Source organism: Gadus macrocephalus, chromosome 3 (assembly GCF_031168955.1).
Source record: "Gadus macrocephalus chromosome 3, ASM3116895v1".
Lineage (NCBI taxonomy): Eukaryota > Metazoa > Chordata > Actinopteri > Gadiformes > Gadidae > Gadus > Gadus macrocephalus.
The window spans coordinates 20549122-20561620 of record NC_082384.1 but is presented as its reverse complement, the minus strand read 5'-3'; the positions used below and the strand labels follow the sequence as shown (position 1 = coordinate 20561620).

The window sequence follows — 12499 nt, the reverse complement described above, 5'->3', positions numbered from 1 at the left end:
TGGTAACGTGTGCATGTTCCTCAGGGATGTGTCCAGGCTGGAGAGCTTACCTGAGATGGCCTTCTGTGGTCTCCGCCTGCTCCTCTCCCAGTACCACGGAGACCAGAAGGAGGTAGGACGCATCCCATAATTCTCTGACGCTTGGATATCAGTCTGCAGTTTATTCTGTTACTATGGACTAATACTATACTATATACTATTCCTACTTTTAGTATTTACTACTACTATTCATACTATTAATATTTACTACTATTAATATTTACTACTACTATTACTCTTACTACTATAAAGTCTTTCAGCTAAAGAGGCTTGTAGCAGATTGAGGTTCTTTGTCATTAGGACTGGCCTAGGATGTGTAATGTGTGTGTGTGTGTGTGTGTGTGTGTGTGTGTGTGTGTGTGTGTGTGTGTGTGTGTGTGTGTGTGTGTGTGTGTGTGTGTGTGTGTGTGTGTGTGTGTGTGTGTGTGTGTGTGTGTGTGTGTGCAGAGCTTGAGGAGAATCTTCCATAGGCTCCTATATGTGATCCTGATGATGAGCAAGGCCAACAGAGGAAGACCCGCCCTCCTTGTGATATCGCAGACTGTCGTGGCCGCCCGTGGCCACGCCCTCCAGTTTGTCTGGTACACATCGCTTCATGCTGCAGGGTTTATAATCTCTCCCTTCCAGTGTGACGGTTTTAATTGTCTTTGTGTGCGTGTGTGTGTGTGTGTAGTCACCTGGTCGAGGAGATGAAGGAGACCGCCCTGCCTTTCGTGCAGATCCTCCTGCAACACATCTGTTTCCAGGTCAGAGGCCAACTACCCACGCTAAATCTCATGTATACCTTTAAGATAGAGCCAAATTCACATGCTCAGGGCTACACCTATTAGATCCAGATTCACTCCTGTTTACACCTATCAGATAGATCCAGATTCACTCCTGTTTACCCCTTTCAGATAGATCCAGATTCACTCCTGTCAAATAGATCCAGGTTCACTCCTGTTTACAACTATCAGATACATCCAGATTCACTTCTGTTTACAACTATCAGATTCATCCAGATTCACTCCTGTCGGATAGATCCAGGTTCACTCCTGTTTACACCTATCACATAGATCCAGGTTCACTCCTGTTTACACCTATCACATAGATCCAGATTCACTCCTGTTTACCCCTTTCAGATAGATCCAGATTCACTCCTGTTTACGCCTATCAGATAGATCCAGATTCACTCCTGTCAAATAGATCCAGGTTCACTCCTGTTTACACCTATCAGATAGATCCAGATTCACTTCTGTTTACAACTATCAGAAAGATCCAGATTCACTCCTGTCGGATAGATCCAGGTTCACTCCTGTTTACACCTATCAGATAGATCCAGATTCACTCCTGTTTACACCTATCAGATAGATCCAGGTTCACTCCTGTTTACACCTATCAGATAGATCCAGGTTCACTTCTGTTTACACCTATCAGATAGATCCAGATTCACTCCTGTTTACACCTGTCGGATAGATCCAGGTTCACTCCTGTTTACACCTATCACATAGATCCAGGTTATGGAACTTTATTAGTACATCCACCTGGTGCCGTGGCTGTTCTGATAAAGTTTGATCTTTTCAGATGTTGGAGAAGTGTGAGTACCGTTGCCATGGCTCCCAAGCGGTGGGCGTGCTGGTGGCTCTGTTGCCCAGTGAAGACTACGCCTCCTTCGTTAAGTGGCTCTCTGGATACTCCCGACACACCAAGGTAACACCACCCATCCACTCCACCCACACCCTCCAAGGTAACACCACCTCTACCTCTGCCCACACACTTAAATGTAACAACCCCCTCCACCTCCTAGGTAACACCACCCACCACCTCCTCCACCCAGCTAATCCAATTATTATTATATTATTATTATTATTATTATTATATCTATTGAATGGTTATATTCTATTATTGTATGTTGTATCCGTTGAATGGTTCTATATTATTCTATGTTATATCTATTATTTTTGTATGTTATATCTGCTGTAGAAGGTTCTGTATTATTGTATGTTATATCTATTGTATTTTGTTATATATTATATCATTGTGTGTTATATGTGCTGTAGAAGGTTCTGTATCATTGTATGTTATATCATTTGTATTTTGTTATATATTATATTATTGTGTGTTATATGTGCTGTAGAAGGTTCTGTATCATTGTATGTTATATCATTTGTATTTTGTTATATATTATATTATTGTATGTTATATGTGCTGTAGAAGGTTTTGTATTATTGTATGTTATATCATTTGTATTTTGTTATATATTATATTATTGTGTGTTATATGTGCTGTAGAAGGTTCTGTATTATTGTATGTTATATCATTTGTATTTTGTTATATATTATATTATTGTGTGTTATATGTGCTGTAGAAGGTTCTGTATTATTGTATGTTATATCATTTGTATTTTGTTATATATTATATTATTGTGTGTTATATGTGCTGTAGAAGGTTCTGTATTATTGTATGTTATATCATTTGTATTTTGTTATACATTATATTATTGTATGTTATATGTGCTGTAGAAGGTTCTGTATTATTGTATGTTATATCATTTGTATTTTGTTATATATTATATTATTGTGTGTTATATGTGCTGTAGAAGGTTCTGTATTATTGTATGTTATATCTATTGTATTTTGTTATATATTATATTATTGTATGTTATATGTGCTGTAGAAGGTTTTGTATTATTGTATGTTATATCATTTGTATTTTGTTATATATTATATTATTGTGTGTTATATGTGCTGTAGAAGGTTCTGTATCATTGTATGTTATATCATTTGTATTTTGTTATACATTATATTATTGTATGTTATATGTGCTGTAGAAGGTTTTGTATTATTGTATGTTATATCATTTGTATTTTGTTATATATTATATTATTGTGTGTTATATGTGCTGTAGAAGGTTCTGTATCATTGTATGTTATATCATTTGTATTTTGTTATATATTATATTATTGTGTGTTATATGTGCTGTAGAAGGTTCTGTATCATTGTATGTTATATCATTTGTATTTTGTTATATATTATATCATTGTGTGTTATATGTGCTGTAGAAGGTTCTGTATTATTGTATGTTATATCATTTGTATTTTGTTATATATTATATTATTGTGTGTTATATGTGCTGTAGAAGGTTCTGTATTATTGTATGTTATATCTGTGTAATGCCTACATTGTGTGTTATGTTAGATGGTGTACCGTCTGTTTGCGGTGGACGTGGTGATGGTGCTGCTGCAGCAGCCGGAGAGAGCTGCGGAGCTGGGGGCAGCAGCGGAGGTGGCGGCCCTTCTGCCCCACCGCTACCTGGTGCAGAGCCTGCTGTTCAGCCGCCGCACTGACTCCTCCCCCACCGTGCGTGGCCACGCCCTCTCCTGCCTGGCCCAGGTCCTCGAGATGCCTTCCCTCAACGCCTCCCGTGCCGTGCAGGACCTCTTCACCACCTGTATGTACTCTATCTAGATCTATTTTATATACATACATACACTGTCTGTCTTGTATATACTGCAGTCCTAAGTGTGTGTGTGTGTGTGTGTGTGTGTGTGTGTGTAGCTGGGATCAGCACGGTCCTGGAGGGAGAATCCACTGAAGGTACTCAACTTAACGCTTCAATGACATGTCTCATCCCTTTAATCTACACCACTGAGAGCTGGTGATTCTAGGTTGTCCCAGCGCTTGATTGGCTGAGAGCTGCTGTGTCTAGGTTGTTCTAGCGTGTGATTGGCTGAGGGCTGGTTTGTCTAGGTAGCTCTAGCGTGTCATTGGCTGAGAGCTGCTGTGTCTAGGTAGTTCTAGCGTGTCATTGGCTGGGGGCTGGTGTGTCTAGGTAGTTCTAGCGTGTGATTGGCTGAGAGTTGGTCTTTCCAGGTAGTTCTAGCGTGTGATTGGCTGAGAGCTGGTTTGTTTAGGTAGCTCTAGCGTTTGATTGGTTGATCTCAGGAACGATTGGCGCCCAGCAGACCCAGAAGACGTATCGCACGCTGTCCTTTAAGACGTTGGAGATCACCAACACTGGGGACCCCACCGGCTACGAAGGTAACCCTGAAATAACCTTTACTATCACTAACATTTACCGTCACTAAACTTTACTATCACTAAAATTTACTATCACTAACCTTTACCATCACTAACATTTAAAATCACTAACCTTTACTATCGCTAACCTTTCCCGTCACAAACCTTTCCCGTCACTAGGCTTTAACATGACTAACTTAACAAAACAAATCAAATGGAACATGTTACGTGTTAACACATGTTTCCTTAACATGTATCGTGTTAAATCATCATGTCAACATGTATAATGTTAAAGAAATTGTAAACCGGTGTGTGTGTTTGTGTTAACATGGGGGTTAGCATGTGCACACATGTAAAGACGTGTGTAAAAGTGATTAAACGTGCATATGTGTGTTAACGTGTTAAAATGTGTGAACGTGTGTTAACATGTTCGGGTGTTCCCCAGGTAAAGAGAACCTGGCCCTGCTAATGAGACGTGTGGCCGACTGCAAGACGGGGGTCCGGAAGTCTGCTCTGCAGGTGACAGAGAGCCAAACTTTATTCAACTCACTGGGCTGTTACGTTACTAGTATTATCCTATTTTGGTGCTGCCTCTCTTAGCATGGAAAGCCTACAATGATATGTATGCTTGTGATATATGTTGAATAATTATGATAAATACGATTAGTTTTTATTTCTTTGGATAAAGATTTTATAGTCAATAAAATATGTAAAGTACAAAAAATACCAATCAAATCATTCAAATATTGGAGGGAAACCATCTAAGCTAATAGGAACCTCGCTGTATTTTATGAAACCGTCTAATCCAATAGGAAAATGGCTGTCGTTCAAGAAACCTTCTGAGCCAATAGGAACCTTTGCTTTAGTTCAAGAAACCCTTGATCCTATAGGAAGCTGGCTGTAGTTCAAGAAACCTTCTGAGCCAATCAGAGCAGTTGGAGGACTTTCTTATAAAGTGGAGAACATAGAATTCTGACCTTTGACCTCTGTCCCAGGCCATCCTTGCCTTGCTGAAGCACGGGGTCATCCCCATGACGACGGAGAACTTGTCGGTGTTGTCGGACCGCTGCCGCGACCCCGCCCTGTCCGTCAAGAAGAAGGCCCTGCAGTGTCTTGGGGAGCTGCTCACTGTGAGTCCACCTGATTGGTTCCCTGGGAAAGCCCGCCTTAGTCGCAGATCGAGAACATTCTCTGAATTGACCTGTCGCTAAGTCACGCCCCCCCCCCGTCTTTACCGTGACGAACTCGGACAAACAAACAAGACTCGATAACAAAAACGTATGGGAAAAACGTCAGCTTACAGTATATCAAAGCAGGTTTTGGACAAGTTTTGGGTGGAAAATGATTTAATTTCTTCCGGGATCAATCGAAAGGGTTTACATTATTCTATGGAGGGGTATATTCAAAACTTTTAAATAATTACAGAAGGTAACATGCTTAAATTCAGTTGGTATTCTGGCCTGCCGCACAGTCTGATCCACATTTCACACTTTTTCTTGTCCTGTTGTGGCTTGGGAAAAGGGATGGAATATACCCCATTCTACAACCTCCCGGGATACCGACCATCCGTGTTACATGTACCCCAAGCTCATCGTTTGACAATGTTCAATTCATTTTTTTAAACAAACGACATAAATCCACCATTAAATTGTTATATTTTGCCTCATCCCTGTCGTTTTCAGTCCTGGTGTCCGATGCCCGAGTATAGTCAAGGCTAGATTGTCAGTGGCTCACCTGCGTTCGAAGGGCGGAGCTTAGCGACGGGTCAATTGCAATTTTCTCAAGAGACGACCTCCTCAATGATTATCTGTTTGAAGATCTGATAGCATCGATCAGAAGAGCAGCTCCACAGGCAGACGTAGCCAGACCCATGACCCGCTCCCCACTCCCCCAGGCCCGGCCCGACAGTGGCGTGGTGCAGCGGGCCTGGCTGCAGGGCGTGGTCCCGGCGCTGGTGGACGCCGAGAGCTCGGTGCAGGAGAAGGCTCTGGAAGCCCTGGAGGAGACCCTCCTCTGCCAGGTCAAAGGTTACTCCCCCCAGCGCCACCTCGACGCCCCACAGCGGCTGGCCTGGGACCTGCTCGGGCTGCTCTGCTACGAGTGTCCGGAGCTCAGGTAGGTCCTCCACCAGGTCCTCTGTCCTCCACCAGGTCCTCTGTCCTCTGTCCTCCACTACAGAGGACCTGGTGGAAGAATACTACAAAATATTAGGGATGCACCGAACTGAAAATTCTTGGCCGAAACCGAATATACTGAAACAGTTGGCCGAAACCGAATACCGAATGTCGCTTTCGCTGTTTTTCATTCATTTTGCTTTAATTTTTCACCATTGCATAAATCAAACAATTAAATGTCCTTTATAAACTTTTTTTGTTTTGCTTTTCAATAAAAAAAAAATCTATTACAAATTTGATACAAAATATTTATTTAATGCTGAACGTTTTCTAACATTCCAGCAGACCTTATAGCAAGAATTTAAGAACAATGTACCTTTAAAAAATATATAATTTTTTTGTATTTTTTTTCGGCCTTTTTACTCCTTCGGCCGAAACCGAAAATTATGTTTTGGGCCATTTTCGACCAAACATTTTTCGGTGGCCGAATATTCGGTGCATCCCTACAAAATATCAATACTTCAAGGCGGCACTGAATCAACCTTGGGAGCACATGAGACCAAGACGGTCTCGGTATAAAGATGGGGAACGAATACATTAGTAGTGCAGACATCTGAATGAGAAAGCTATGGCAAGTGGCCCGCCCGGTGGGACCCCGATGCTAACCTGCCGCCTTCTGCTCCTGCCGTGGTCCCAGCCGCTACTTCAGCCGGGCCTTCAGCGTGTGGTCCAAGCAGAACAAGTTCTCCAAGTCCTTCTGCTCCAGCCTGCTGTCCCACACGGAGGCCGAGCACGCAGGCGGGGCATGGCTGCTGCTGTCCCAGGTGGCCCGCTGCACGCCCAACCTGCCCCTCACACCTGTCCTGCAGGCCTGGGACCACATGCTCAGGTGGGTACAGGACTGATCCACACCTGGGACCACATGGTCAGGTTGGTACAGGACTGATCCACACCTGGGACCACATGCTCAGGTGGGTACAGGACTGATCCACACCTGGGACCACATGGTTAGGTGGGTACAGGACTGATCCACACCTGGGACCACATGGTCAGGTGGGTACAGGACTGATCCACACCTGGGACCACATGGTCAGGTGGGTACAGGACTGATCCACACCTGGGACCACATGGTCAGGTGGGTACAGGACTGATCCACACCTGGGACCACATGGTCAGGTGGGTACAGGTTAGACCCACGACTGGGGGGGGGGTCTAACCTATACCCACCTTATTTTGAAAATAAACTTCGAGAAAGAAACGTTTGCTCAATCTCAAGATGTGCTCTGATTGAAGTTTACCAATGAACAATATGAATGATCTCATACAGAGGAGGTATCAGAGAACGGATATTCCTTCTATACTTACTTATCGCTCTAATGGCTCATTGTTGGTTGCATATTTAATGTAGGGTTTGGTTACAGTAAGGTCATGGTTTGGTGTGGTTTCAGTAAGGTCATGGTTTGGTGTGGTTACAGTGAGGTCATGGTTTGGTGTTGTTAAGTAAGGTCATGGCCTTGGGTTGGTGTGGTTACAGTAAGGTCATGGTTTGGTGTGGTTCCAGTAAGGTCATGGGTTGGTGTGGTTACAGTAAGGTCATGGTTTGGTGTGGTTACAGTAAGGTCATGGTTTGGTGTGGTTACAGTAAGGTCATGGTTTGGTGTGGTTACAGTAAGGTCATGGTTTGGTGTGGTTACAGTAAGGTCATGGTTTGGTGTGGTGACCGCTCATCACTGTAATGGGATGCTCATTAATCAAGCCTCTGCCCCATTCCAGCACCAAGGAGGTTGCCATGACGACGTGCTGTCATATCCTCAGTGTGGTGGGAGACGTCGCAGAGTATTTCAACGAGGACACGCAGAGCAGGATCGTCGGTGAGTTCTCACTCAACTTAATTCTTCATTCCTTGAGGACCCGCCTGTCTGTACGTCACCCGTCTGTCTGATGACGACCTGTCTGTCTGTGTACAGATGAGCTGATGTCATGGTTGAAGACGATGGAGCTGTCTTTGGAAGTCATGAGTGCTGCTATGGAAACCTTGTTTCAGCTAGGACGTAAAGAGGACATCAAACAAACACAGGTAAAACCTCCCTCGCCTCTCCAGCACCTCCTCTCCTTCAGCTCCCCTCCTCCTCATCACCTCCTCTCCTCTCCATCATCTCCTCTTCATCACCTCCTCCACATTTGGTTTTGAGTTCTACAATGTGGAAACTACGATATAAACTAGGAGGGGGCGCCCATCCCCAGTCCTGGACTAGGGTCCTGATGATTTTTGTGGATTCTCAAGGCCTTCCTGGGCCTCCACTGTGGAGGTTTGGTGTCGATGTGTGAGACCTACCTGGCCGGCATCCTGTTGCGCCAGACCGGGGGTCACGACCTGGATCAGGACCTCATGGTGAGCAGGCCGTCGCGCTGTCTTTTATGATCTATTATTATGACAATAGATTATTATCTATCATGGCAGTACTGCTTCATGTTCTGTTATAACAGTACTGCTTCATGTTCTGTTATAACAGTACTGCTTCATGTTCTGTTATAACAGGACTGCTTCATGTTCTGTTATAACAGTACTACTTCATGTTCTGTTATAACAATACTGCTTCATGTTATAACAGTACTGCTTCATGTTATAACAGTACTGCTTCATGTTATAACAGTACTGCTTCATGTTATAACAGTACTGCTTCATGTTATAACAGTACTGCTTCATGTTATTACAGTACTGCTTCATGTTCTGTTATAACAGTACTGCTTCATGTTATAACAGTACTGCTTCATGTTATAACAGTACTGCTTCATGTTCTGTTATAACAGTACTGCTTCATGTTCTGTTATAACAGTAATGCTTCATGTTCTGATATAACAGTACTGCTTCATGTTATAACAGTACTGCTTCATGTTCTGTTATAACAGTACTGCTTCATGTTATAACAGTACTGCTTCATGTTCTGTTATAACAGTACTGCTTCATGTTCTGTTATAACAGTACTGCTTCATGTTCTGTTATAACAGTACTGCTTCATGTTCTGTTATAACAGTACTGCTTCATGTTCTGTTATAACAGTACTGCTTCATGTTCTGTTATAACAGTACTGCTTCATGTTCTGTTATAGCATATAACCAAGTCGTCCTCTCACATTTTAATGCATTTTTCAAGATTTACCAGCACTCGTTGTGAATGCTAACCGCCGCGCCACCAGTTTCAATGGGAATCGCGACTCTCCGTAATTTCAACATTAAGTTTAACATATTTATAATTCGAAATTCGTCCCAGCATTTATACCACATACACACTAGCGTCTATAGCATATAACCGAGTCGTCCTCTCACATTTTAATGCATTTTTCAAGATTTACCAGCACTTGTTGTGAATGCTAACCGCCGCGCCACCAGTTTCAATGGGAATCGCGACTCTCCGTACTTTCAACATTAAGTTTTACATATTTATAATTCGAAATTCGTCCCAGCATTTATACCACATACACACTAGGGTCTATAGCATATAACCAAGTCGTCCTCTCACATTTTAATGCATTTTTCACGATTTGCAAGCACTCGTTGTGAATGCTAACCGCCGCGCCACCAGTTTCAATGGGAATCGCGACTCTCCGTACTTTCAACAAGTTTTACATATTTATAATTCGAAATTCGTCCCAGCATTTATACCACATACACACTAGGGCCTATAGCATATAATCAAGTAGTCCTCTCACATTTTAATGCATTTTTCACGATTTGCAAGCACTCGTTGTGAATGCTAACCGCCGCGCCACCAGTTTCAATGGGAATCGCGACTCTCCGTACTTTCAACAACAAGTTTTACATATTTATAATTCGAAATTCGTCCCAGCATTTATACCACATACACAATAGGGTCTATAGCATATAACCAAGTCGTCCTCTCACATTTTAATGCATTTTTCACGATTTGCAAGCACTCGTTGTGAATGCTAACCGCCGCGCCACCAGTTTCAATGGGAATCGCGACTCTCCGTACTTTCAACAACAAGTTTTACATATTTATCATTCGATATTCGTCCCAGCATTTATACCACATACACACTAGGGTCTATAGCATATAACCGAGTCGTCCTCTCACATTTTAATGCATTTTTCAAGATTTACCAGCACTTGTTGTGAATGCTAACCGCCGCGCCACCAGTTTCAATGGGAATCGCGACTCTCCGTACTTTCAACAACAAGTTTTACATATTTATAATTCGAAATTCGTCCCAGAATTTATACCACATACACACTAGGGTCTATAGCATATAACCAAGTCGTCCTCTCACATTTTAATGCATTTTTCACGATTTGCAAGCACTCGTTGTGAATGCTAACCGCCGCGCCACCAGTTTCAATGGGAATCGCGACTCTCCGTACTTTCAACAACAAGTTTTACATATTTATCATTCGATATTCGTCCCAGCATTTATACCACATACACACTAGGGTCTATAGCATATAACCGAGTCGTCCTCTCACATTTTAATGCATTTTTCAAGATTTACCAGCACTTGTTGTGAATGCTAACCGCCGCGCCACCAGTTTCAATGGGAATCGCGACTCTCCGTACTTTCAACAACAAGTTTTACATATTTATAATTCGAAATTCGTCCCAGAATTTATACCACATACACACTAGGGTCTATAGCATATAACCAAGTCGTCCTCTCACATTTTAATGCATTTTTCACGATTTGCAAGCACTCGTTGTGAATGCTAACCGCCGCGCCACCAGTTTCAATGGGAATCGCGACTCTCCGTACTTTCAACAACAAGTTTTACATATTTATCATTCGATATTCGTCCCAGCATTTATACCACATACACACTAGGGTCTATAGCATATAACCGAGTCGTCCTCTCACATTTTAATGCATTTTTCAAGATTTACCAGCACTTGTTGTGAATGCTAACCGCCGCGCCACCAGTTTCAATGGGAATCGCGACTCTCCGTACTTTCAACAACAAGTTTTACATATTTATAATTCGAAATTCGTCCCAGAATTTATACCACATACACACTAGGGTCTATAGCATATAACCAAGTCGTCCTCTCACATTTTAATGCATTTTTCACGATTTGCAAGCACTCGTTGTGAATGCTAACCGCCGCGCCACCAGTTTCAATGGGAATCGCGACTCTCCGTACTTTCAACAACAAGTTTTACATATTTATCATTCGATATTCGTCCCAGCATTTATACCACATACACACTAGGGTCTATAGCATATAAACAAGTCGTCCTCTCACATTTTAATGCATTTTTCACGATTTGCAAGCACTCGTTGTGAATGCTAACCGCCGCGCCACCAGTTTCAATGGGAATCGCGACTCTCCGTACTTTCAACAACAAGTTTTACATATTTATCATTCGATATTCGTCCCAGCATTTATACCACATACACACTAGGGTCTATAGCATATAACCGAGTCGTCCTCTCACATTTTAATGCATTTTTCAAGATTTACCAGCACTTGTTGTGAATGCTAACCGCCGCGCCACCAGTTTCAATGGGAATCGCGACTCTCCGTACTTTCAACAACAAGTTTTACATATTTATAATTCGAAATTCGTCCCAGAATTTATACCACATACACACTAGGGTCTATAGCATATAACCAAGTCGTCCTCTCACATTTTAATGCATTTTTCACGATTTGCAAGCACTCGTTGTGAATGCTAACCGCCGCGCCACCAGTTTCAATGGGAATCGCGACTCTCCGTACTTTCAACAACAAGTTTTACATATTTATCATTCGATATTCGTCCCAGCATTTATACCACATACACACTAGGGTCTATAGCATATAACCGAGTCGTCCTCTCACATTTTAATGCATTTTTCAAGATTTACCAGCACTTGTTGTGAATGCTAACCGCCGCGCCACCAGTTTCAATGGGAATCGCGACTCTCCGTACTTTCAACAACAAGTTTTACATATTTATAATTCGAAATTCGTCCCAGAATTTATACCACATACACACTAGGGTCTATAGCATATAACCAAGTCGTCCTCTCACATTTTAATGCATTTTTCACGATTTGCAAGCACTCGTTGTGAATGCTAACCGCCGCGCCACCAGTTTCAATGGGAATCGCGACTCTCCGTACTTTCAACAACAAGTTTTACATATTTATCATTCGATATTCGTCCCAGCATTTATACCACATACACACTAGGGTCTATAGCATATAACCGAGTCGTCCTCTCACATTTTAATGCATTTTTCAAGATTTACCAGCACTTGTTGTGAATGCTAACCGCCGCGCCACCAGTTTCAATGGGAATCGCGACTCTCCGTACTTTCAACAACAAGTTTTACATATTTATAATTCGAAATT

The 12499-nt window shown here is 42.4% G+C and overlaps 1 protein-coding gene across 1 annotated transcript in view; it reads left to right on the top strand.

Moving 5' to 3' along the window:
• Positions 1 to 12499, top strand: part of ncapd3 (non-SMC condensin II complex, subunit D3) — a 42318-nt gene that overhangs the window by 3425 nt on the left and 26394 nt on the right. Inside the window, exons 7-20 of the mRNA XM_060047965.1 lie at positions 25 to 112; positions 487 to 620; positions 713 to 785; positions 1603 to 1728; positions 3216 to 3468; positions 3576 to 3614; positions 3963 to 4058; positions 4483 to 4556; positions 5033 to 5167; positions 5932 to 6152; positions 6849 to 7040; positions 7925 to 8022; positions 8119 to 8228; positions 8436 to 8543. Coding sequence (XP_059903948.1) covers positions 25 to 112; positions 487 to 620; positions 713 to 785; positions 1603 to 1728; positions 3216 to 3468; positions 3576 to 3614; positions 3963 to 4058; positions 4483 to 4556; positions 5033 to 5167; positions 5932 to 6152; positions 6849 to 7040; positions 7925 to 8022; positions 8119 to 8228; positions 8436 to 8543 — 1747 coding nt within the window. The remainder of the gene's footprint in view (positions 1 to 24; positions 113 to 486; positions 621 to 712; positions 786 to 1602; positions 1729 to 3215; positions 3469 to 3575; positions 3615 to 3962; positions 4059 to 4482; positions 4557 to 5032; positions 5168 to 5931; positions 6153 to 6848; positions 7041 to 7924; positions 8023 to 8118; positions 8229 to 8435; positions 8544 to 12499) is intronic.